Raw genomic sequence first — 25,095 nt, 5'->3', positions numbered from 1 at the left:
AAAAGGAACTGTAGGACCACAACAAATTACTACTTACAGGGAATATTAAAAAGTTTTTTTTTTTTGATTGACGGCATTGTTTTGTTACGTTAAGTAAGAAAATTTGTTGCTGCAGGAGGTTATTAGTGTAAAAAGTCTAAATTTAAGAAAGCAGGGAGTGACTGGCAAACAAATAAAATTCTTCAGGGAGTGTTAGCAGTACTAAAAATGGAATGGCGATCATTATATGCAGTCGATAAGAAAAAAGAAATTTCCAAATGTTTTAGGAGATATGACCCACATATTCCTGAAAGCTAATATTAAGGAAAATTTCTGTTGTGTCTTTTCGTCATCACCTTTGGCTGTAAAATACTTGTGTTGTTGCTGTTTTCTTTAATGTCGACAGGCTCTCTCACCAAGATCCAGGTAAAAGCTTTGATGTTAAGAGTTTTGTTCCACCACTGTCTTTCATAAGTTTTTGTCTCAGCCTAGTCAATACCAAATGGTTTGTGTTAGAAAGTGGATAAGTGTTGACTGTTAGGGTATCAAAGGGCTCCTGAAATTTCTGCGAACACCTAAAATTTATCAAATGTGCTTTTGGGATCCTCTTTATTTCCCAAGGATATCCTAATTCAGATCATAATTCTCTATCCTCATTTCCACATTTCCCAAGTGTATCTTACCAACTGACATGGAGATGCTTTATTCTTGTGTGTTCGGTGACGTATCTTTTCCCCAACTTCATTAAGAATACCTCTAATAGTGCCTGACGGTATAGATTTCTTGGATAGTGGAAGGGCTGTGGTGTTTCTAATGCGCAGGTTCATGATTGGATCCCTCCTGAAGAAGGTTTTATGAAGATACATATGGATGCTTCGCATGTTGAGGCAACATGAAATGCAATCATTGGCTTACTGAGGTAATCTCCATTTGCAGGGCTTTAATATATGTAGCAGAACACGAACAATAATTATTATGAGATTATGAATAATACTACCGTGTCTACATCAACCAAGTAACATGTGTTGGACTTTAGATTACTTACTTTTTTACCTTTCTTATCGACACTAGGCACAATGTCAGAAATATCAGCCAGGGTACTCACATTTTGATTTTTCAAACAGCCAAGGGTATTCTTATTCCAGAATTTAGCAGCCTTCTGCAAATTGCTTATTCTAGTAATGAATTTGTTAGAATCACGCCCACTGCTCTGATTGATGCAACTGCTTTCAGCAACTTTCCAAAACTTTTGTTTACAGACCAGATCATTTTGAGCTTAACAGGTCTACTTTTCCTAACAAACTTTGGATACAACTCGAGCAAAATAGCTCCATAAAAATTAAAGTAGGATAGGTATTTTACCTGAGCAGAAGCAAACCTAGCCCTCCAGCTGTTGTTGATGAGAATGTTGTTTCTGCCAGTTTGCTCGCTGTCCAAGTGAATTTAGTCTAGCAGCCCCAACATCAATCAGGTTACAATCATCAACCACATTTTGCAGCTAATCCAACTGATTAGCTGTCACCCTTCTCCCGCATCTCTTCCCACTAGGACTAAGCACAGTATTAAAATCCCCCATTACAGCCCAAGGAATTCCATTAATCTCTGAAACAGCCTTCGGGACATCCGAAACTCTTTTTCTGCAATTTTTTTTTCTTTGAAAATTCGTTTTTATTTCACACATTAGGTGGATCAGATGTGCCCTGTTAGAGCAATTCCTATGGGATGAACAAACTTAGAGTTTGTTCATTTTGATCCCACTATGGGATGAACAAACCAAGAAAATGGATGTTCAAATGAACAGATCTATTCATTTGAACATCGAGTCACATCATCAGAAGCGCGTCTGCTGCAAGGATGCGTGACATCCCTACTGACGCGCGAGCCAAGAAGAAACGCGGACGTCACTAGCTCAATCGCGGGCTTCACTAGCACAATCTCTGGCGTCACTAGCATGAACGCCCACTGCAAATCCAGTTTTTTTACTAATATTTTTCTCACTTTATCCTATTTTATCTCACTTTTATCCTATTTTATTTCACTCCATCCTATTTTATCTCACCAGAATATTATATTTTGGCGGAGTTTGGTAATACTTTTATTTTTGCAAAAACACTTTCAAAATTTATAGGGCAAATTAATAAAGTGTCCTGCTTCAAACCATATAATTAATAAACCGGCCAAGCTTTTAAATTCTTTTAGAAATTGGCCTTTCTGTTAGAGTTGACACCTGGGCCCACCAGATCGGTCAGCTGCGTTGAATAAGTCAAACTCGGTAGGAGAATTTACGACTGTGCCCTTGCCCATTTAAAGACGCGTGTGGTGTAATCTCTCACCACACTTTCTCTTTCTCCCTCGTTCTCTTCTCCCTCGTTCTCTTCTCCTAGGGTTAGGTATTGAAGCTGTTTGAAAAGAAAAAGAAAACTGATGTTATTGAAGTTGTTTTTGCTGAAGACATAGATGTTAGTGAAAGACCAGAGTGTATTTGGAAGAAAAGTTCTACATATTTAGGGATTCAGAGATAGTGGTGATACAGTGAAGATGAGGTACAAACCGGGATTGAAACAGTCTGAATCAAGGTAAGATTAACGAAACCCGTGACTTAATATATGATGAAAATCATTGTATTGATAGTTAATTGATCGATTGATTTTTAGGGTTTCTGTTTTTTTTCCTTTGTAATTAGGGTTTATTTGAAACCAAATTTTTATTGTTTAATTGGGGTTTAATTTTCGTGATTGGGTGTTTGATTTTAAGTAATATTGCTTAATTAGGTTTTCATTGGGTTTTCATAGGTTTATATCTGATTTTGTTTCATTTGTGTTGCAGTCAGTTCAAATTTAGGAATATCAGTGTATATGCGGAGCCAAAGAATGAGACTTTGGTATTTCCTGATTGCCATAGAGATGAAACAGAGTTGATGACACTTAAGTATATGGTGTATAAGGGTTTGTCTATGGATGTTAAAGAGAAGTTTAATTTATATTGGTTTAAGGAAGAATGTCTGCCACTGCCATTGTTAAACAATGATGATTTTGATAATTTTTGGGAGGATTATTTTGTAAATGAGGATGGATGTATATGTTTGTGGATGGGGATGAAAGACACAGTGTTTGGGACTCCAAAGACTACACCAAAGAAGAAGACAGTTAGTAAGGGAACCACCCCTAGAAGATCCCCAAGGCTAAATAGTGTGGATAAATCAGTTGAAGGTGCATCAAGAAAGCTGAGTTTCATGGATGTGCCCATGTCCAAACATTCTCAGGCTAGTAGCAGTGGTTGCAGTCAGTCAAAAGCTACAAATGAAGTTAAGTTTGTTGAAGATGTGGACAATATTCAGCTGGAAAACACCAAAGAAGATGAATGTCACCCAATTGAGAATCCAGAAGCTCCTCCAGTATATGACAGTGATGAAGACATTGAGTATGGGTCAGATGAAGAAGAACAAGAAGAGAAAGAAGAAGAAGAAGAAGAAGAAGAAGAAGGAGAAAAAGAAGGCAAAGAAAAAGGTATATTTCATTTATAACTGATTTCATTTATTATAATTTGTAACTTATTATATGGTACTGATGTTGATCTTGAATGTGCAGGTAAGGATGTGGATGAAAGACCTGCTTACATGGATGACTTTGATGATGATTTTGGTCAATACATGAAGGGTGAGCATGATGTAGATCTTTTCCCCGAAGAAGAAGTTTTTACTCCAGTAGATCCTAGCAAAATGGAGGTAAAAACTAGATTTGCAAATAAGGAAGCATTTAAGAAACATCTCAGGGGTTATTGTGTTCTTAATAAGTGTCAATATATTTTGGATAGAAGTGCTCCCTCTAGAATTAAGGCTGAGTGTAGGTTTAAAACAGAACATGATTGTCCTTGGTTTGTGTATGCTAGCAAGAAAGAGGGTGCTTTTGTTCTTAGGAAAGTGAATTTGGAACATAAGTGTGAAGGGGATCCCCAAAATAGGAATAGATCTGCTGATCCTCATTTTGTAAAGGATTTTGTTCTTGATCAGATGAAGAATAAGCCTAAAAAAGTTGTTCCAGACCCTTATAAAATCAAGGAAGACTTCTTAGCTGAAAAGAGAGTAAATATACCATATCAGTGTGCATGGAAGGCTAGGAATCTAGTTTTAGAGTCATTATATGGGAACTATAAAGAAAGTTACAATGAAGTACCAGCATTCTGCAAGATGTTTACTAAATGCAATGATGGGTCTGTTGCTAAGTTCACTTTTGACACAGTGAATAACACCTTTGAAAGCATGACACTCTCATTTGAACCTGCAATGAGGGGTTGGCGAAAAGCATGCAGGGGAGTTATAGGGCTTGATGCCTGCCATCTAACAGGGGAATATGGGGGATTATTGATGGCTGCAACTGCACTTGATGGACAGAATGGGTTAGTAATGTTAGGAATTATGGTATGCAGAGCTGAAACAAAGGAAAATTGGATCATTTTTTTGAAGCATTTGAAGGATGCAATATTAGCACATCCAGTGAAAGTGGCTTTCATTTCAGATAGGCAAAAAGGTTTATTGGAAGCTGTTGGTATAGTGTTCCCTGGCCATCACCACAGATACTGTTGGAGGTAACTTTCTTGTCTAACTTTGTTTCTTGTTTCTTTTGTTTGTCAGATCAGATAAAGGCCTTATGTTAATTGCAATGTGTCAATGCAGACATTTATACAAAAATTTCAAGAAGGATTACAAGGGTCTTGAATTATACAGTTCTTTATGGAATGCAGCAAAAGCATACAAAGAAAAGCATTTTCAGGTTTGACAGTTCACAACAGTTCTTTGTTATTGGTTATATGCACTGTTTGACAGTCAAGTTAAGCTAGTTTTTGATTGGCTGTGCAGGAGCATTTTGACAATATTGTGAAGCAGAGTGCTGCAGCTGGTGCTTATCTCAGTAGAGAAGATCCTGCTACATGGTCCAGGGCCTTTTTTAACCCTATTCACTGTTGTGAACATATGAACAACAATTTTTCAGAGTCTTTTAACAATATGATCAACAAGATGAGAAATAAACCAATTATAATGATAGGAATAATGTATGCTAACTTAGTGATGGGTACATGGTACAATAGGAGGACTGAATCTGCATCATGGGTATATGGTAATTTGGTTCCTACTGCTGTTACATTGATTAAGAAAATGTTGGAATTTGTGACTGACTATGGTGTTGACCCTTGTGTGGCTGGAGAGTTATATATGGTGACTAGTCCAAAGAATTCTGTGTTCACAGTGAACATACTTGCCAAGACTTGCTCTTGTTTGCAGTGGCAGTTGAGGGGGTTCCCCTGTATGCATGCAGTGAGTGCATTGCATAGCATAAGGCCACAATGGAGAAAGTAAGATTTCTCTTTTTTTAAATCTGTACCTTGTCTCAGAACTTATTTATGCAATTTCTAGGCCTTAAATGTATCTAGCACTAACCTTTACATACTCTGCTTGAGCAGGTACTGCAGTGATTACTATTCAGTGGAGAACTATAAGGCCACATATGCACCAACTTTTGCACCACTAGATGATAAAAGTGAATGGGTCCAGGTACTTTTTCTTCTTAAATTTGTAACTATATGCCCTATTTATATTCTCAACTACATTGATATAAGTGCATTTGTTCTTGCAGCCAAACATGAACAAGAAGATCTTGAACCCTCCTCACAGTAGGAAACCAGGAAGACCCAAGAGCAAGAGGGTAAGAAGTTATGATGAACCTCGTGTTGAGAAGACAAAAAGGAGGTGTGGGAAATGTGGAAATGTTACTAACCACAACAAAAGAACATGTGCTGGTGGTGAAGTGGGATCTAATCCAACTGCAAAGAGGCAAAGGACTGAATGTGATGCACAAAGCTTCACCTTCAGCAACATAGAGCCAAGTCAGACCACCGGAGTTAGGGGTGCAGCTAAGTCAAACAAGAAGAAGAGAACGGCATCATTTGTTGGTGAATGTTTTACAGGGCCTGGCAGTCAGCCTTTGGCAACACCATCTTCTACTCCAGCTTCCACAACACCTATGAGTCTGCCATCTATAGCACCATCTTCTACTCCACCCTCTACAATAAATAACCTTTATCAGAACTTCTTTGGCATTGGATCTGTATCTCAGAATATAAAACAAGGAAAGGGAAGGGGAAATGGAAAGGCTAAGAAGAAATGATTTGAGATCCGTTTTCTGATTTTTTGTGTTTAAGAAGACAATATTTTTTTCTTTTGTAGACTTGAATTAATGCTGAATCAAAAGTGGAGGTTGTTTATTAGTACATTTGCAGGTTACATTTTCAGATTGTTGAGTTCCTTACATATAGCATTAAGTTGTAAACTTGAATGCATAATTCTGTTTTTTGCAGCAATGAAGACTTCATCTGAGACCCATTTAAAACCGTCACAATCTGTACAAGTGAGGTATGCTATGTTCTTGTTGTGTTCATTCTTGCAAAATTTCATCTCCATCTTTGATTTGCAGTGATCTTTGTTGCAGGTTTGATTTTGCAGTGGGCAGTTTTTGAAGCAATGACCAGATTCTCCGCAAGCGTAACAACCATTCTCTACTGGTAATTTCACCATCTTGCATTTGACAGGATCGATGGCATCGTCAAACCATTCAAAGTACTGACAGGTTGGAATTGAACACTTCAAAAACATTTTTTCGTTTGTTTCTTTTGCTTTTGAACACAATAGTTGCCTTATACCATTACATGGTATATATTTGCACCTGGAATAAATCCAAGGACATACCTTTGGATCATGAATTCCCTGTGCACAGATAGAACATGGAATTATGGGTTGTTTTAATCTTAATCTTACCTTGCTGCTGCTACTGCTGCCTGGAGAGTTTACTTCATTTTGGCTCATGTCTTATTTATTTTTATTTTTTGATCTGTTGAGTATGACAAATAATATGGTTCTTCTCTGCAGGGCCTAATTTATATGAATGAAGCTGAATCTGACCGTTACAAATTCGACCGTTACAAATCCGACCGTTGCAATGAGTCACCGAGTTGACTCGATACTGGTTTGGTTACGAACTCAGACGAGGGTTAAGTCGTCTTTTACCTAGCAGGTTAACTGCCACATAGCCAGTTAACTACCTAAATCCATTTTTTTGCAAAAAACGGGATGGAAAATGTCAATATCGGCCAGTTTATATAAACATTCAAAAAAACGGCCAGTTTCTTAAATATGGTTCAAAAAGGTGGTTACTTTATTAAAAAGCCCAAATTTATATATGTCAATAATTTCTGAAATTAGTGTTTGGTAAAAAAAAACTAAAGTGCTTTTTATCAAAAGTACTTGCCAAATTCCTCAACTTTTAAAAGCCGGGGAGGAGGGGCTTTTAAAAGCTAGAAAAGCATAAGTTGTGGTCCCACCCAAATTTAACGTTTGATTTATCATTCTTATCCCTAATTTATTTTATAAATGACAAAACTTGCCCTTAAATTTATACAATCAATTTTTTATTTCTTGTGTTTTATTCTTTAAAAATGATTATTTTTTATTTTCAAATTATTTTATATACCAATTCCTTTAATTGTCACTATTAAAAAAATAAAAATTAATTAATTTAACTTTGATTTTTTGTTTGAAAATTATATATATATATATTAAAAAGTGGTTAAGTAAACTATTTTTTTGAACAATCATAATAATAGTGACCATTAGTAAAAAAATATTGTTATTTATTACTACAATGGTTGAATTATTTTTATTTATAATTTAATAATAAAAAAAAGAATTATTTTTAAGCTAATAAAATTAAGTAAAACAATTTTCAGAGATAAGCCTGTTTTTGTCGTTTGCTACAACAACAATGGTTGAATTTGATATTTTACCAAACACAGTTTGATAGTTTTTTTAATCAGCTTTAACTTTAACTAATTTTTTACCAAACGTCTAACTGCTTTTTGCTCATAGCACAACAACGCACAACAAAAAAGTGCTTTTACAAAAGCCGCAGCAGTACCAAACTAAGCCTTAATATTTCAACTTTATCCTACAAAGCATTTTATATTAAAAAGAAATACTAGTGGGGCCCTAGAAAACCAAATCTGTTCATTTTGTCCTGCTTTACCATAGTGGAGAAACCCGTTTGACCATCCACGTGGCTCAACAAACAAATGTATTTGAACATTGCCATAGGAATTGCCCTTAGTGGGAATTAAATAAATAGCCCTTGTTTTGATGGGATTTACAAATACCCTTACCACATAATAAATATGAACCATTTTTTAGGGACCATGGTTTTTTTTAGGGACCATGTAAAGGGTGTCCTAAAGTTAGGTAAATACACATTTACCCTTTACTTTAATTTAAATTAAAACTAACTTAATAACTATATAAATCTAATCATATACATCTAATCTAAATGAATTTGTTAACCAAAATCAAAATCAAAAATGGGAGGGGAAATCGAAATTTTTTAGTTTTGAAAAAAAAATTATTCTCTTCTTTTTCTCTCTTTCCTTGACGTTCCTCGTTCGATTGAAAAACCCATCAATCTTTTTAATTGGTTCTTTGATTGAGAAAATTGAGTAGAAATCATCAAAATATGGTTTAAATGGAAGTTAAAGTGGCATGTTCGGTTAGGAATAGTTTTAAAAAAACTAGTTTTGTAACCGAACATTCTGAAACCAAGAACACGAATAACACTTCGGTTATCATGAATTTAATTTTTCGTAACCGAACTCTGAGTTCGGTTGGTTCGCAAAAAATTGTTTTAACCGAACTCCTCATTGAATACCAATATATCGTGTTCGGTTGGTCCCTAAAAAATTCTAAAACTAATTAGTAACCGAACTCTACCCATAATACAAAAAAAATAAATAAAATGTAACCGAACTGTTTTATTTTTCCCACTATGTTGAGTTATGATTTAGCCGAACTTTGCCTACTCTGTTCGGTTGGTTCGCAAAAAAATTCTAAAACTATCTAGTAACCGAACTCTACCTATATTACAAAAAGAAAAAAAATATCCAATGTAACCGAACTGTGCTATTTTGCCTACTATGTTGAGTTTCCATTTAACCGAACTTGTCCCACTATGTTCGGTTTGTTCGTAAAAAATCTTAACAAACCGAACTCTTCACTAATTGCATACATGTGGAGTTCGGTTAGATATGTTGTTGGGGTTAAAGTTTGCGAACCAACCGAACATCACTCTGTAAATCCTATAAAAAAAGTTCGGTAACATGTATGTTAACCGAACGACTAAAAACCTCCATTAAAGAGCGAGTTCGGTAACCTGCGTGTTTGGAAAAAGTAATCGAACTACACTTTCAGATGAGTACGGTAACCTGTTCTTCACATAAGGTAACCGAACAAGCCCAAATCTACTCTAAAAATTTACAGTTTTTTGAAAATTTGGAGCAATTCAACTAACATTATCTAAGTTTAAAGCATACCTGGGTACCCAACAACTCTTCCTCCGATTGTGGTTGGTAAAATCGATCGTTTTTCATGTTTTCCTTCTTTATCTTCTCTAACTTTACTCTCTCAATAATTCTATTTCTTTTAAAAAAAACAATCTGATTTTTTAATCTCACTAATTATCTTTAACTTAATCATTTTACTAGTCATGACAGTAACTATTATTAACACTAACTAATCATTACCCAAAATTAATCAAGAAAATAATTTAGGTATTAATATAAATATCTAGATAAGGAATGACCTAGATTTACTTCATGATGTTTTACCCAAAATAAAATCATGATCCCCACAAAAAAACCATGGTCCCAAAAAAACAGTTCATAAATATACCCCTTTCCTTCTATAAGTCCATTTGGGTGCATCAACGTTTTTGCTTCTTTCCATATTTACCCCTACCTGTATAATGAGAAATCAATTTTTTCATTCTTTTCTTTTGAGATTAAAATTCTTTCCTTCTTCCTCCAACGACGGCCACCACCACTGCTCCTCCGCCGCTGCAAATAGATTCAGGAACACCTCCATTAATCTCCCACCACTAATTCTAGCACAACCTTCTGTACTTTCATCAATTCCACTACCACCTCCTATACTGAATTCCCCAACGAATCTAAAGCTCAGATCCATTTTCAATATAAATTGGATTTGTCTTGAAGAACGTAAAATTGATGATAACAGATAGTTCTTAAGGATTTGTCTGCATAGATTTATGAAGAGAAGATGAAAATTGTCATCTGGTATTGGATCGAAAAATTCACTTGTCAACAACCCTTATTTCAGTTTTTATTCTTCTTCAGATCCATCATTAATTCAGGTAATTCACTGTCTTGCTCTTGAATTCGTCATTTTTCAGTTGTAATGACTCATATAAGTAGAATCTAACAGTTTATTTTTATTTGATTTTTCTTTATGGTAGTGTTCGGTGGTGGTGGTGTAGCATGTATAGTGGTGGTGGGTGGTTGAGATTGTGCTTGTGGTAGTGATGATTGGATTGTTGCATTTCCATATAATTGAAATTGGTAATTTATTTTTTATATGGTTTAATTTCTTGATATTTGTACAGATTGGTAATTTATTGAAATTTAAATTGGTAATTTATTTTTTATTTATAATTGAAATTGGTAATTTATTTTTTATATGGTTTAATTTCTTGATATTTGTACAGATTGTTGATTTTTAATTTATAATCTTTGATGTTGTGGTAATTGTGGTGGTGGTGGAAGGTGGTGTTATTACAACGGGAGGTGATGGATGTTGCAAATAATGTTGGTGAATGTTGTTCTTGTTTTGGTGGTGGATGTTTGTTGCGCTGCAGCCTACAGGTGATGGTGGTGGCGATGAAATGGAGGAGCAATTGAAGAATGAAACTGAGGTGGTGATGGTGACAAATAGGAATAAAGCAGCTGAAATGGGGAAATAAATATACAATGAAATTGAGGTGGTGGTGGTGGTGACTAATAAGAAGAAATTTACTGAAATGGGGGAACATACAGCAGCCGCAGATTAAAAAAATGGAAATTCTTCGGCGACATATGCAATAATGAGTAGTGTTGCACCTTTGTATGAAATGAATGATCCTTTAACATTCATCACTTTATGAAATGAATGTTTCTTTGCTTAAGAATCGTGCTTTGTAGCATTCAATGGTACATATTTTAGTTTCTTGAATGTATTTTTGATTTTATCATTTGAGTTTTATTGCAGGAAAATGTTAACATTTGTTGTTTGCTTGTAGAGACCATGGTGGATTTCAAAATTAAATCAGGAAATTATGGATGCTAAAGAACAGATTGAGAATGCTCCAATTATAAAGAAGGACCGAGAGCTTTATGCTCATACTAACCATAACATGTTGGTGTTCAAAAGGTATATTCTGTTAGGTTTTAGGGCCAAAGACATTTTTTTATTTGTTTACGTGAATTCAAGTGATTTGTTTGCCTTGATGGTAAATTTGATGTTCTTGGTTATAAAAGTCTGCATTAAGCCATAAGAGATTTTATGCAGATGCATTATTTACTCATATCTTCACCTTACGTAACACCTGACTCCTTGTCCAACTTAGTATAGGGAAATGTGGATTTCGTTTTTTATGTATGCTCATTTCATTTAGCTTATCTTTGTTGGAAATCTTTTGTATTTCGGCAAATATATCTTGATTCATGAAGCTAGAGTATTCTCTAGCTTTTTCTTTGCTGAATAATTTTGATTGATGGAGCTAGAGTAAGAAATGCAAGCAGGTTTAGAATTTCTGTCGCCCCCCACAGCGCGGTCATCTAATTTAATGTAAATTGTTATGAGTTTAGGTTTCTAATCGCCATTATATTATTTTGGCATGAGGTGATGGTGAATACTAAGGTGGAGGAGATCATGGCAGTGGACGTGGGCGGTGGAAGTAGCAGGGATACGGTGATACGGTTGGGGTTTAAGCCCTCGTGGTGCAGTGTTCTTGTTTGGTAGCCAACAAGGCTCTAGCTCTAGGTCTGATTATATGTTTTTTGAAGTTTCTCATTTTATAAGTAATAATAGACTGCCCTCATGGGATCAACTTTTGTTGTTGACTCGAGTTCATGGGATCAACTTTCGTTGTTGATACAAGCTTATGGGATCAACTTTCCTTGTTGACGCAAATTTATGGGATCAACTTGGGTTGTTGACACCATAATATGATAACAACAAGGTTATGCATTCCCAATTTACGGTCAACTTGGGTTATTGACACCACTTTTGTGATGTTTGTTGATACCTTCATCTAGAAAACGTAACAATTGACATTTTTTTGGATGATTTCTTGTAGAAAACCTTCATCTAGAAAACGTAACAGTTGATACCTTAGTTGTTGATACAAGCTTATGGGATCAACTTGGGTTGTTGACACCATAATATGGTAACAACAAGGTTCTGCATTCCCAATTTGCGGTCAACTTGGGTTATTGACACTACTTTTGTGATGTTTGTTGATACCTTCATCTAGAAAACGTAACAATTGACATCTATAAATATATATTGGTACAAATATCTAGTCGCATTTGGATTTCTTCTTTGTGAAGGTGGTGCGAGTTGGTGTTGGTTTTTAAGAATTTGAAGTTTAATGTTAGTGATGGTCGTGCAATGGCCATCATATCGGAGAACACAAAGCAAGTGGCAGATGTCTAACTCCTTGCTTAGAATGTTTATTTGAAGCTTCTTATTTTTACAAATTTGTGATGTTTCTTTTGAACAACCTTTTGCATCTTTTTTAGGTTATGTTTTTTGTTGTATACATTTTTTCTTGACTTGCTATGATTTAATGATGTACATTTATCTAAAATGTCTTTGTTTTTTTTTTGTTTTTTTTGAAGCATAATATTTATTAATCTACTAAGAAGCTATTACATTGAGGTATATGACACCCAAATAGTTATCAAAAACACTTGAATTAGTATGCCATGAATCTTCAGTAACATGATAGAATAGTGTGATAGCAGTCTCCGGATCAGTATTGCTTAGGTGGTAGCTGTTGAAATCGGTGAGATGGATTTGGTTGTCGAGGCTCCGCAGGCTGTCGAATGCTTTCCACAAGAAAAGCAGTAATTTTGATGAGCACCTCGGTGCCAATAAGAATTTGGATGTCCGAGGTGGGTTTCGTTGCAATTGGTCCAATGTGCTAATCAGGTACTTCAGCTTAGTGAATTTGAGTCTAGATGTTGAGATGTGCCGCTTGACCGTTACCTGAGTCTCTCCTTTTTGTCCTGATTGATCCATAGTGACTTCTTTCTTTTCTTTCACTTGATTCTTTGGGTGAATGAGTACCACAATGATCCCAACGATACCAGGAATCTTCCGTACTATGCTGGATAACTTGCACACTTCTGTGAGAATTATTGTAGCCAGTAGTGTATGCAGTATTCATAATGAGAACAGATCTCACATAACCAAAACAAGGAGAATAAAAGTTGATGAAATAAAAGCCCCGAGTAAAAATCAGTATAAGGTTTTATGCGTAAAACTCTGATTTGAAATAGGGTAACGATGAACAAGCTTAGATCGAGATGACAACATACAACAGATAAAAGCATGATAATTGAAATTAGATCAATCAACAGCGGAAGACCTAGGAAAATCTTAGGGGAGATAGGCTTGAAATCAAAGTCCAGTAGGCAAAAAGTTTACCTGATATGTGGAATTAAAAATCAGAGAATACAGCGACGAAAACGGAGAATAAATCTCGACGAAGAACAGCGCCGAAACTTCCTCGATTAAGATCAGGAATATATCATAGCAGCAATGATTTATGAAAAGAATCCATATAATAATTAGGGTATCACAACAAACAGCAAACCAATCATAGTTACAACTGAATGGCCGGTGGAATAGAGGAACTTAGGTAAGAGAAGGGAATTTTTCCATGGTTGATTTCAGATTTAGGGTTTCAGAGGGGGTTAAACCCCCCCACCCCAAAAAGCCTTTTGTTTTTATTGTAAGTTTGCTTATGAATGTATTTTGTGTTTTTGATTATATGTCAATTTTTAGGCTCCAAGTTTGATTATATTTTTATTTTATTTTTGAGGTTTCTCATTTTGTAGGTAACAGGTTACTTTTGTTGGTGTCAATTTTGATTTTTGCCACAAGTTCATGGGATGAACTTTCGTTGTCGACACAAGTTCATGGTGGATCAACTTTGATTGTTGATACATGTTTATTGATCAACTTTCGTTGTCGATACAAGTTCATGGGATCAACTTTCGTTGTTGACACAAGTTTATCAATTAACTTTCAAGTTCGTGGGATCAACTTTCGTTGTTGACACAAGTTTATCAATTAACTTTCAGTTCGTGGGATCAACTTTCGTTGTTGACACAAGTTTATCAATTAACTTTCAAGTTCGTGGGATCAACTTTCGTTGTCACAAGTTTATCAATTAACTTTCGTTGTTGACACAATAATATGGTAATAACAAGGTTCTGGGTTCTTTGGTTGTTGACGCCAGTTTTGTACTGTCAACTTGGGTCGTTGACACTCAAAAAATTATTTTTTTTAGTAAAGGTTTTATTTGTACTTTAAGGTATCACTCACTCATGCTACAAAATAGTAATAAAATGTCAAAATGAACGTTTTCTCTTTTCCATACCTTTATCAAGTTGTTCTTAGACCATTCACAGGCCTACATTCTGAAACTTGCAAGGACCAAATCAAAGAAAAATCTCGAGAAACTATAAATGAACAAATGTTTGCAGTATGCCCTCTATGACCTATCGTTCAGAAATGATATTGTATTTTCAATTTTTAAATGTAACACTTCGGTGATGGTGATGCTGATGGCTGTATAACACTGCAACATTACATAGTTCTACTTCCATTTAGATACATAATCAAACATTATCCCTTGCTTCAGCAGTTGAACCAGAGCATTCCCCGGGCTTCATTGAAACAAAGCAACACAATTAGTTCTGTGTTCACTATAGAAATCTGTCTAACAAGTACATACGGATTCAGCATATAATGATTACAACACCGAGCAATTAGTTAATCACCTCTTTTACAGAACCAGTTTTTTCCGCAAATTTGGATGGATTTGCTGATATTTTGCCAAAAGCCATTTCACACTGATCTCATACTTGTTACAACAGCACATCATCAGATATTTTGCCACCAATATCATGCAATGTAGGTATCTGTTTCATAAAATAACCCAAATCAAGATAACGATGATGTGACCATTTGAATGTTCTACTAAACCAACTTCACCAATATCACTAAAAGAACCTCCAACAAAACAATTCCGAATTAAAAATGGGAAGCTAATCACTCTTTTGTTACCAGCTAGCTAGATTGTATGTTTTTGATCTCTACCAACCTCATAATGATCACAACTTCAACTAAGAATCATTTAGTATCATCAAATGAAGCAAGCAACAATGAACATTTTCGAAAAATGCATCACAGTGGAAATGTTGTCAACATCATCACAAATACATCACAATTAACGACAAGCTGATTTTTGCTACTACCAAAATTTGCATTTTGTAAATTTGAACAAGTGATTTCTACCTGTGAAGTTGATTTTCGCTCCTTTGTTAACACCAGCAGCGCGTTTCATTTTTGTTTCTATCACATTCAAGAGTAAGAAGTTGTAAAATTAATATGGAATTGTTCTAAAATTATTAACAGTATCAAAAACCAAAATCGATTTCACAACAAAAAATAAAATCGGTGAATCTAACAAATTAGATACGAAATCAAACTTTAATCTAATAGGAAACGGTTATAAATTAAAAATGTATCATCTTTTCATAAATGACGAGCTGATTTCAACATCGTACTCTAAGAAATCAAAATCAAACATGCATAATCTAATTTGGAACAAAATTATTAATAAATATGTGTTTACCTTGTTTAAATCTTCAATTTTCAACTTCTTCAACATCATCATAAACTGATTTTATGAACCCTAATTGTTTTCTTCGTTTTTGATGTTTCTCAGTTGATTTTGGTTTTCTCAAACTTCTGATGGTCATTTTTAACAAGTTTGATGAATTTGATTAGTTTTGTTGGCTCAATTTAATGATTCAGTTACACGATGTGGTGAGACAGAGAGAAGAGAAGGACAGAACGAGCGACCAGAAAAATGGACGTCTCTGCAACACTTAAATTGATAATAAACATAAGGATATTTTGGTAATGTAATAATTCGGGAATCCTCGTGATACGTGCATGTTTTATGGATTGGTTGGTAGTGTACAGGTTCGGTTGTTGATGATATTTTTGACGATATTAAGTAGTTATGGGTAGTTGTTGTAGTAGTTACAATCTATCATTGTATATATTATGTACTGGATGTAGTAAGGAATCATGATGAATGATGTATTGAAGTTTCTTGTGTCTATAATCCTCTTGTCTGATTTCTATGACTTCTTCTACTCCTTTATCTGTTATTCTTCACTTCCTTACTATTATTTCGTCTAACTTCATAATGATATTCATTTGATAAGTTTGCACTTATCAATGGTATCAGAGCCGTTCGATCTTGTCGGACGGTGTGTAGATATAGATTCCTATATTGATGTTATCAGGGGTCTCAATTCAACTCTTTTGGCACACATTGACGAAAGACGGCGATTGAACAAAGAAATTAAACATCTCATTTTTCAAACATTTCATTGAACATCTCAGCGACAATTGAAGAAGAAGAAGGAATCTATTTGGAAGATTCATTCAATATATTTGCTGAGAAGGAAGTTACTTGTACACGAGTTAGAGATTCTGCTACATACAATATCGGTGATCTCTATCCGATTTTCAATGAAGAATCTCAAGAAATTGAAGTGTCTGTTCATAAGCCACAAAGTGATGAACCCTACATATTATGCTTTGCTCCTATTGATGAAACAAAAGCTTACTTCTTATTGGCATTCAAGTACAGTAAGTATGCAGGAAAAATTCGTGGGCGCGTTGTTGTATTTCCTTGGAGTATCATCACATGCTCTGTCAATCAAGCGGCAAGGCTTACAATGTTTTGTGCTTTGTTGTTTCCTTGTTATTTTTCCTATGCAGATTTAATGGTTAGTCTGTTCACAACCTTGTGGACAAGGTTATTTTCAAGGGGTTGGTAACGATACGTGCATGTTTTATGGATTGGTTGGTAGTGGACAGGTTCGGTTGTTGATGATATTGGATGATATTAAGTAGTTATGGGTAGTTGTTATAGTAGTTACAATCTATCACTATATATATTATGTACTGGATGTAGTAAGGAATTATGATGAATGATGTATTGAAGTTTCCTGTATCTATAATCCTCTTGTCTGATTTCTATGACTTCTTCTACTCATTTATCTGTTATTCTTCCCTTCCTTACTATTATTTCTTCTAACTTCACAATGATATTCATTTGATAAGTTTGCACTTATCACCTCGTTCTAGAAGATGGAGGGTATAATTATTGCGAAGATGGGTATTTTCGAAGGGTGGGATTTATTGAGGCATCTAATTAATGTTCCCCTTCCCCTTATTGCATGTCGAATCACCACTACAAGTTAATTGTTACTAAATTTTATATTTTTGATTGAATGGGATTGCAGTAAGATAACGTCCTTCATCACACTACTTTAAACTAAATCTCTCTTCAACACCATGTCACTTGTTTGGGTTGAGTGGTAAAATGCCCCAAAATGGATCACATGGTTGTGAAAATGCCCCGAACGTTAGGCAAAATATCAAAATGCTCCATTCCGTTACTTTTACCTATAATAGAAAAAATGGGGCATTTTGACTAATTTTGACTGGTCAACTGTATTATGAATTGTCTCTTTTGCCCTTCGACAAAAATATTTTGACTGGTCAACTATTAACACGTGGACTGTGACTGACACGTGGACTATGACTAACGTCTGCACCATGCGTGTGGGTTCGCACGAGTGCTTCAAGGGTTATCTTCAACCTTGGTCGTGTTTGACCCACAGAAAATAAAATCGAAAAAAACCCAGACCGATTGAGAGAGAGAAAGAGATAGAGAGACACAGAAAGATCGAGAGAGGGGGAAGAACAGTGAAGATAGATGAGACGGAGAAGATAAGAGTCGCGTTTGTTAAGTTCTTAACATAGTGAAGAATAGGTAATTTCTAATTTGAACCCCAAATTTGATTTACGATTTATGATTTTCGAAATCCAACCTTGTGATACTAGTTACTGCGATTTACGAACTTAGGGATTCATGGACTTGAAATGAAGGGGTATGTTTCAAAGTTGTAATTAGGGTTTCAGGGAAACTAATCAGGGTTTCAGGGAAACATAATTAGAGATTTAAGAACTCTAATTAGGGTTTGAAAGAAACGAAATTAGGGATTATAATTTGAAACCGCTGAGTATATATTAGCTGACAAACCTTTATAACGTTTTGCAAAGCTTTTATCTATATGGTTGGCCGAAATTTAAACAACTTTGTGTACAACTGAATTTTAATGAGCCATCATGCACTTTATCATTAGATTCCTAATCAGCTATGTAGCAGAGCCGATATACTTTTACTGTTTGAGCAATAATGTTACCTATTCAAGATTTCATATTAGTTAATGGTTGCATTTTTTGCTATGTGGTCAAAGATTAGAGATTGTTAATTTGTTATATATTCGAGAGTATACATGGACTCGGTCCACACCTGATTCTGGATCTACCTAAACAAATTACCTTGTGTCGTTGATATATAATGTATATTTATTCTCATAGTATGAACAACATAGAATAGAAATGGATACGTTTATCATTCTAGGATTTTCTGCACGCTATTGCAGAGCATAAACTTCTTTAACATCTTATTGCAGTTCGTTTTATGGTATGTTAGACTAATCTTTTAAGATGTCTTCTATTTCGGCGGCTGGTTAGCTTGGTATAGTCCAAACACTTGCAGGCTTGCTTAAATATTTGTTCGGTTGCTGTCAAAAACAATTCTGAATTTGTTTGGATCAAATTAGTGGATTCTCAATTTTATGGTGGCGCGGTAGTATATATTGGGTCATCTGAATTTTGTAGATTCACGATGTGTCATTGTTGTTCTCGTCTTCTGTGCATACTAAATTTAGCATTGATAGTTGGTTCTTTTAAGTATTCATTCTGCCATCTTTTGTAGGTGGTGTGCATTATAAGATTAAATGTTGGTGATTAACAAAATTGATTTATCCAATTGATACGAGACTAGTGTGTTTGTATCTGGCTTTATATTTACGCTGGGCCAAATAAGGCCAAGACTTCATCGACTTCTTACAACAACTGTGCAAGTACTAGAATCACCAGCACATAGTGGTTCGTAGACATCCATACACGTTCAAGCTCGGATCAACTCCAGCAAGGGGAACAGTCCAGTTTCAGTTGGGAAGTCCCCTCTTGCACGCTGAAATGTAGCACCATCAATGCCACAAGTTCAGGTTGGGAGTAGAGGTAGATAGTCGAAGTTGTTTGGAACGCAGAAAAAGGGTAAGACAACTGCACCATCCTCCTTTACTACGACTGATGTTGGTGCTGAAAGGAAGGTGACACATCCATCTCCAGACTTATAATGGCACAATGAATATTTCTAGCCAAACCATCATCTAAAAGGGTTAGAAAGCCTAATTCAAAATTTCAGTAGGCGGACATCTTAATCACTCTATGTTTGGAGTACTGATGGTGTTTTTAACAATCATTGCTTATGTAAGTGCAAACAGTTTAGCAATTAAAATTATGCAGTGTTTTTTTTTTTTTTTGGTAAGAATGCAGTGGTTTGTTATCTCGTTCTAATTTCATTTGAAATTTCTAAATTGCTAGCATTATGTTGATTGAAAAATGGAATGTAAATGGCTTGGATATGTGGCCGTCCATTTTTAATCACATGACACGTGTCGCAATCTAACCATTTAGGACACGGTGGTCATTTCTGAAAAAGACTTTTAGAATTAATAAAAATACACTCTCACGTGATAGTTATTTGATTCAAATTTCATAGCATAGCCGTTGGATCAAAATGCCACGTGGAATACATTGTTCAATTCAGTTCTGAAGGATAGAAATGTAAATGTTTCACACGTGGGAGTTACATGTGTGGGAATTTGACCATTTAACTCTCTTTAACGGCTAAACTAACGGATTGGGGCATTTTGATCTTTTACCTAACGTCCGGGACATTTTCACAACCATGGGATCCATTTTGGGGCATTTTGTCATTTAACCCTACTTGTTTTGAGTTTAAAATGGAAGGTAAATCAAACCGAAAGATAGTATGGAAACTACACCCGCGCCCCCGGTGTCTTGCTTGCAGGTCAGTGATGCGCCCAAGGTCTTACTTGCTCCCTGAGCTCTAGAATATTTACAAAAATTCTAAAAAAACAAAAACAGACACCAGTACTCTTTTGAGAAGAGACACCTTCAAAATCTTCCAACAGAGATGCTTATCTACGTAGCTTGCCATTGTGAGCATTAAACAGAAATAAAACTAGACACTCATTGCAGGAGTAAATCTCCAAATTATAAAAATATATAAGCCACTAAGTTACAAGATTAACCAAACACTAGGACAACAGAAAACTTGTCAACATGACAGCACCATACACAGTCACTCTAATGCGTAAAATAAACAACTACCTGGTGGAACCACCTAAAACGTACACAAGACCCTTCCTTAATGGTGTTTGCTAAGTGAGAGGATGTCATAAACAGTCTGAATAAATAACAGTGAGCGCCAAGACGGTGATTGCTGCAAGCCTGCAATCCATATTACTCCTCGCAATCACATTATCTGAACTAACCGCGCCCTTGGCCGTTTCCTTGTGTGTCTGGTTTGATAAATGAGAGGATTGCATAAACAGTCTGAATAATAGTGAGTACCAAGAGAGTAATTGCCGCTATCAAAGAGAGTCCAGACCATGGAGTTTTAAAGTGAGTCTCTGTGAGGTTAGAAAACCAAACATACAAGGTTTTCCTCCACCTCCTCAATTTGCAAAACTTGTCTAGGTCCTCTATGATCGATATGTAAGATAATCCATTACTCCTCACGATCACATTATCTGAACTAACTGTGCCCTTGGCCATTTCCTGTATCACCTCCAGAACAGCATCACGGTTACTGAATTGATTAATTATGATCCCGTGGGATTGAAGCAATCTAACATCCTTAGTCGACTGTACCAGAGTTCCCATGAGTCGAGTATAGATGATAAATACTGCGGCTGTCGGCGATTCACGTGTAGAAGCCCGTGCAGCCATATTGAGATAAGTAGATACAGTGTGTTCGTTGATGGTGATGATGGGAAGGGTAAGGATTCCAGTATTATTATCGAACTGCAGTCTGTTATAGCTTCCAGCTTTTTTGAAATACACATTAAACTGGTAAAGCTCTGAAGCACAAAATTTCCCCGGCTCTTTATCATATATGCTTCTCTTATCTATTTGCATTAATTCTTCCATATATGTGTCGAGCATATGAAAGCCTGCATCCTGCTCCTTGATGTCAGAGGCAATCCATTGGGAGATAGCACCCGCGTCCTACAAATAACAAGATCTGTTACTTACGATTTTTGTCGATTGTTTTCAGAACATGTATAAATGAAAATTGTACGCAAATGCCTATTTTGAGAACGCAAATGCAATCATTCCTGCATGTGACGGCCCATACGACGGTTCTTGACAGGTTTTCACTATTGAGATCTCTAACCGCATTTTCTTGGGGTCGTTTCCCACATCAATGGGGCTGCTGCAAAAGAATCAAGGCCTGCTAAGTTTAAACCCAACTAGGCTAAGCTGATAAGGGGTGACTAAACATCAACACGAATTTCGTGCAATACGACAGTTGTGATTTTTGACTACGTAAACTAGATAAAAAAAAATTGTCTCCAAAAATTATGGAAAATCGGCTGGTAATTATATCATTGGTTGCCGATTGTTGTGTAGGTATTTTATTTTTGAACTGCTCCAGTTCCGTAACTTCGTTTCACTGCTGATGGTACTGGTTTAATTTTGACCAATTTTCTATTGCCCTAAATCGACATGTGTTTTTCACTGCCCCACCAATTGTTTTTGGTTCACCCTTTTTCGTAAATGACAACTACCGAGAACACTCGGCAAGAGATGTTTCGACACTGTGGCTTATATAAATCTCCATGGTACTTTTAGGTTTCACCATGTTTTGACGGGTGATTATAAGCAACTTTTCCGTTCATTTTATTTCTTCTTGCAACTTTACACATTCTCTCTCTTTAAAAATCTATATAACTCTTAACTAATTATAAAAAAACTAATCTAACTAATCTAAACTCTAGTTAACAATTCGGGATTCGGCAAACGTACGGAACGACAAACGTACGAGTATTATACGGTTTTGTAAAATCCAGATTCAGTCCAAAATTCGGTCAACGAGACGTGATTCGTCAGTAATTCGGAACGGTATACGTACGTGTATAATTCGATTTATAAATGTGAGTTCGGCTCTGAAAATTCGGTATCTATATATAACAAATAATTTGTATTTATAAGGTCATAGACCAATTTTTATGCATATGTGTGAGTTATTTAAAGAAAAAATAAACTCAATATGATGATATTAATAATATATACAACATTAATTATCCAAGAGGACGTCGTATGGTGGTTTAGATGTTTGGTTAGTGAGTTTGAGATCTCTCTCACCTTCACCTTCAAATCTCTTCAGTCGTTTTTGTTTCATAAAAATTACAACACGTCTAATATTCGGTCGTGTATGGTCGGAAGGCAGTAAAGCCCAAAAAGTGGAGTCTTTGAAAAGTAAAAGCTAAAGAATTTATGACGAATTAAACGGACGTATCATTCCGAATACGTAAAATTCGTGAACGGTTCGCGAATAATCCGGGAATGCCACATAATACGCGACTTGGGTTCGGAGTTGCAAACGTACGCAAATAAGACGGTAAAATTCGTGATACGGAAAAATTCGTGAATCATTCGCGAACTTACTAACTAGGATCTAAACTACTTAAATTAATTCACCAGTATTAATCAAGGACTGTCATTTAAAAAATGTATAAAATTATTAAATTCTCTTCGAAATGAAATCCCATTTTGTGTTACTCATCCGCTTTCATTTCGTTTTTTATAAAACAAACTTCGTGGAAACTGCAGCGTAGTTTTAAAAGTTTCGGACTTCTACCTTATGTCATATCACTAGGCCCGATTGCTCTTTTCTCAAAAAGATTCCATTCGATGAGTTCAAAAATTACCATACGACTCTAAAAATACTCTAAAAATTACCCCTGTTTTCCTCGGGGCTCACCCAAAGTGTATGGTTTTCTTGTGGTTCAAAACTAAGGCCCATTTATAGAACTACTGCTAAAAATACCCAGAGATTTTTTTTTTCTTGAAAAATACACATATCTTAAACTAAAACATAAAAAAAAAAAAAAACATTAAAAACCATACCCGCTTTTGTAGTCTTCCCTCTGGACCAGTCAACCACACCATCTGAATAGCCAGGTAAGGTAATTGATTCTCAACCATGAGCAAGTCTTCCCTCACAGCATTATCGTTTATTGCATTTCCACGATGGCTGAAAACGGGATCATTATCGGGGTAATCTTTATTAAATGCCTTGGCAGCACCAGACCAGAATTCGATGAAGAAGCATCCATCAAGAATCATGAGCTTACTAAACTTCTCATCATCTTTCCATTTATCATGGTCCAGATCAGCATAGGACCTCTTCAGTTTTTTCACTACTTTCCTCATTTGTTCAATATAGCCTTGGAGGGTCACTCCAGATCTAATGGAGAAATTGTCGAAAGCTCTTTGTTTTTGCTTTTCCATGAACTTGCATTGAGGTTTGCCGTAGTGATAAGGACCCATCGACACTACCTTTGGCTCGTATGCAGTTAAGTTTTTGTTTTTCACATGAGTTGGGACCTTGTAGATCATTTGAGTTGTATCCAGCTGATTCTCTATATCGCCATGGCCTTCTTTTATCTCACCGGCATGTGAAGTTTCTGCCATCTTCTTCCCTTGGAAAACACAATTCTTACTTGAAAGTGTTTTCTTTTTTATCAAGTGAAAAATGTTATTCTGCCTGATAACTATGGAAAATGATGGAGTGAAGATGAATCTCAAGATCTTGCCTTTGTTCTTCCAACTAGCTACTTAGATACGCTTTCTCAATTAGTTGAAACGAGTCTTCAATAAATAGGAAAGGAAAGAAGACTTCCGAGAAGACTATCAATAATTATAATTATCTATCCCGAATGAAATAATTAAAAATACTAATGTTACGACCTTGGAGAAAAAGATGAGGAGACCTAATAGGTAAGCCGACGACTTGTAGAGGCGTTCACACCTGATACACATGGCTCTACTTTGCAAGTGGCCTTGGAGATTCCATTTTGAAAGAGACAGCTTGGGGTGCCAAGAAATTTCAGAAAAATAAAAAATCTCTAGCTCTTTGTCTTATTCCACAATTTGTTTCTTTTGCCTTTTTTTTCTTCTTTGTGAAATGAAGGTACCTCTTATTTGATGAAAATCTAAGGTTAATATAAGTTTAAAATCGAAAAATAAGTGAATGTAATGAAATATGCCGGAAATACAATACCCAAAAATTCTACAAGAGAATAGCATGATTATAAGAATACAACAAATACAAGTACGAATAAGAACCGAATACATCAGAAGAGTATTATAAGAGTACAACAAATACAAGTACGAATAAGAACCGAATACATCAGAAGAGTAATGGCTTTTTTCGGAATTGTATTTCAACCATTTTGTTTGTTTTTATTTCTCAATATGAAATATTCCCATAGTAAGAATGATGTGCTCAAGTCTTTTAAAGCTAGTGACGAAGATTTCATCGTTAGAACCATTCTTGTCGAAGAATATTTTGTCGTCGGAGACAACAATAATGAAGATTTAGTCGTTAGAAAACATTTCCAGTTATCTAAAAACCAAAGTACCCAAGACGACCATTAGAGCCGAGATTAACCTCATTAGAAGAGAAGATAAAACCACCACAAAGATGTAGATATCTTACCTAAAAGTAAGTAAAAAGCATGATAAACTAAACTAGAACACCTAATAAGTTATAAAAACCAGAAAAAAAAAGAATAGTCATCTTAGATTCGACCTAAGATGCACCAGATCTAAACAATAAATCTTTGCTGGTGAGTGAAGGATTTTTTGTGTTAGAAGAATTGCTAGAGGAGAGATAGTCGTTGCCATTTCTCAACATGTTA

At 35.5% G+C, this 25,095-nt stretch overlaps 3 protein-coding genes and 3 long non-coding RNA genes across 11 annotated transcripts; 3 read left to right on the top strand and 3 right to left on the bottom strand.

Moving 5' to 3' along the window:
- The first annotated feature begins 3,436 nt into the window (after window positions 1-3,436).
- On the top strand, window positions 3,437-7,044 carry LOC113357365. Its single transcript, XM_026600742.1, has 6 exons — window positions 3,437-3,485; window positions 3,567-4,563; window positions 4,652-4,748; window positions 6,331-6,385; window positions 6,462-6,599; window positions 6,899-7,044. The coding sequence occupies exons 2-4, from the start codon at window positions 3,596-3,598 to the stop codon at window positions 6,334-6,336; spliced, it is 1,071 nt and encodes a 356-aa protein (XP_026456527.1). The 5' UTR covers window positions 3,437-3,485; window positions 3,567-3,595; the 3' UTR covers window positions 6,337-6,385; window positions 6,462-6,599; window positions 6,899-7,044.
- LOC113357366 lies at window positions 5,106-6,213 on the top strand. Of its 2 annotated transcripts, none has more exons than XM_026600743.1 (3): window positions 5,106-5,328; window positions 5,437-5,527; window positions 5,610-6,213. In XM_026600743.1, exons 1-3 carry the CDS (start codon window positions 5,132-5,134, stop codon window positions 6,138-6,140), a joined length of 819 nt encoding a protein of 272 aa, XP_026456528.1. In that variant the 5' UTR covers window positions 5,106-5,131; the 3' UTR covers window positions 6,141-6,213. The 2 variants fall into 2 exon arrangements, with proteins under 2 accessions (XP_026456528.1, XP_026456529.1); XM_026600744.1 differs by having other exon boundaries at window positions 5,437-5,591; window positions 5,767-6,213.
- Window positions 7,045-9,781: 2,737 nt separating the features above from the next.
- LOC113357362 lies at window positions 9,782-14,320 on the top strand. Of its 5 annotated transcripts, none has more exons than XR_003363584.1 (5): window positions 9,783-10,220; window positions 10,323-10,425; window positions 10,630-11,052; window positions 11,142-11,272; window positions 13,976-14,320. It is a non-coding gene; the product is annotated as an uncharacterized LOC113357362 (long non-coding RNA). The 5 variants fall into 5 exon arrangements; XR_003363583.1 differs by having other exon boundaries at window positions 9,784-10,220; window positions 13,969-14,320; XR_003363582.1 differs by lacking the exon at window positions 13,976-14,320 and adding an exon at window positions 11,710-12,187 and having other exon boundaries at window positions 9,784-10,220.
- Window positions 12,727-13,915, bottom strand: LOC113357363. Its single transcript, XR_003363586.1, has 2 exons — window positions 13,556-13,915; window positions 12,727-13,254 (listed from the first exon to the last, which is right to left on the bottom strand). It is a non-coding gene; the product is annotated as an uncharacterized LOC113357363 (long non-coding RNA).
- Window positions 14,321-14,550: 230 nt separating the features above from the next.
- On the bottom strand, window positions 14,551-16,002 carry LOC113357364. Its single transcript, XR_003363587.1, has 4 exons — window positions 15,774-16,002; window positions 15,434-15,490; window positions 14,917-15,057; window positions 14,551-14,802 (listed from the first exon to the last, which is right to left on the bottom strand). It is a non-coding gene; the product is annotated as an uncharacterized LOC113357364 (long non-coding RNA).
- A 4,354-nt stretch (window positions 16,003-20,356) lies between these two features.
- Window positions 20,357-23,975, bottom strand: LOC113357361 (UPF0481 protein At3g47200-like). The gene is made up of 2 exons (XM_026600740.1): window positions 23,300-23,975; window positions 20,357-21,394 (listed from the first exon to the last, which is right to left on the bottom strand). Exons 1-2 carry the CDS (start codon window positions 23,864-23,866, stop codon window positions 20,654-20,656), a joined length of 1,308 nt encoding a protein of 435 aa, XP_026456525.1. The 5' UTR covers window positions 23,867-23,975; the 3' UTR covers window positions 20,357-20,653.
- Window positions 23,976-25,095: the final 1,120 nt, after the last annotated feature.

This window comes from Papaver somniferum, chromosome 3 (genome assembly GCF_003573695.1).
Source record: "Papaver somniferum cultivar HN1 chromosome 3, ASM357369v1, whole genome shotgun sequence".
In the NCBI taxonomy this organism is placed as follows: domain Eukaryota; kingdom Viridiplantae; phylum Streptophyta; class Magnoliopsida; order Ranunculales; family Papaveraceae; genus Papaver; species Papaver somniferum.
The sequence above is the reverse complement of the archived record's forward strand: the minus strand, read 5'-3'. Positions and strand labels throughout refer to the sequence as shown.

Coding starts and splice junctions, on each gene's coding strand:
- LOC113357361 (XM_026600740.1), bottom strand. CDS start 23,866: ATGGCAGAAACTTCACATGCCGGTGAGATAAAAGAAGGCCATGGCGAT. Junction 21,395..23,299: donor AGGGAAGACTACAAAAGCGG/GTATGGTTTTTA, acceptor TGTTATTTGTAG/GACGCGGGTGCTATCTCCCA.
- LOC113357365 (XM_026600742.1), top strand. CDS start 3,596: ATGGATGACTTTGATGATGATTTTGGTCAATACATGAAGGGTGAGCAT. Junction 4,564..4,651: donor CACCACAGATACTGTTGGAG/GTAACTTTCTTG, acceptor GTGTCAATGCAG/ACATTTATACAAAAATTTCA.
- LOC113357366 (XM_026600743.1), top strand. CDS start 5,132: ATGTTGGAATTTGTGACTGACTATGGTGTTGACCCTTGTGTGGCTGGA. Junction 5,329..5,436: donor ATAAGGCCACAATGGAGAAA/GTAAGATTTCTC, acceptor CTGCTTGAGCAG/GTACTGCAGTGATTACTATT. Junction 5,528..5,609: donor ATAAAAGTGAATGGGTCCAG/GTACTTTTTCTT, acceptor TTGTTCTTGCAG/CCAAACATGAACAAGAAGAT.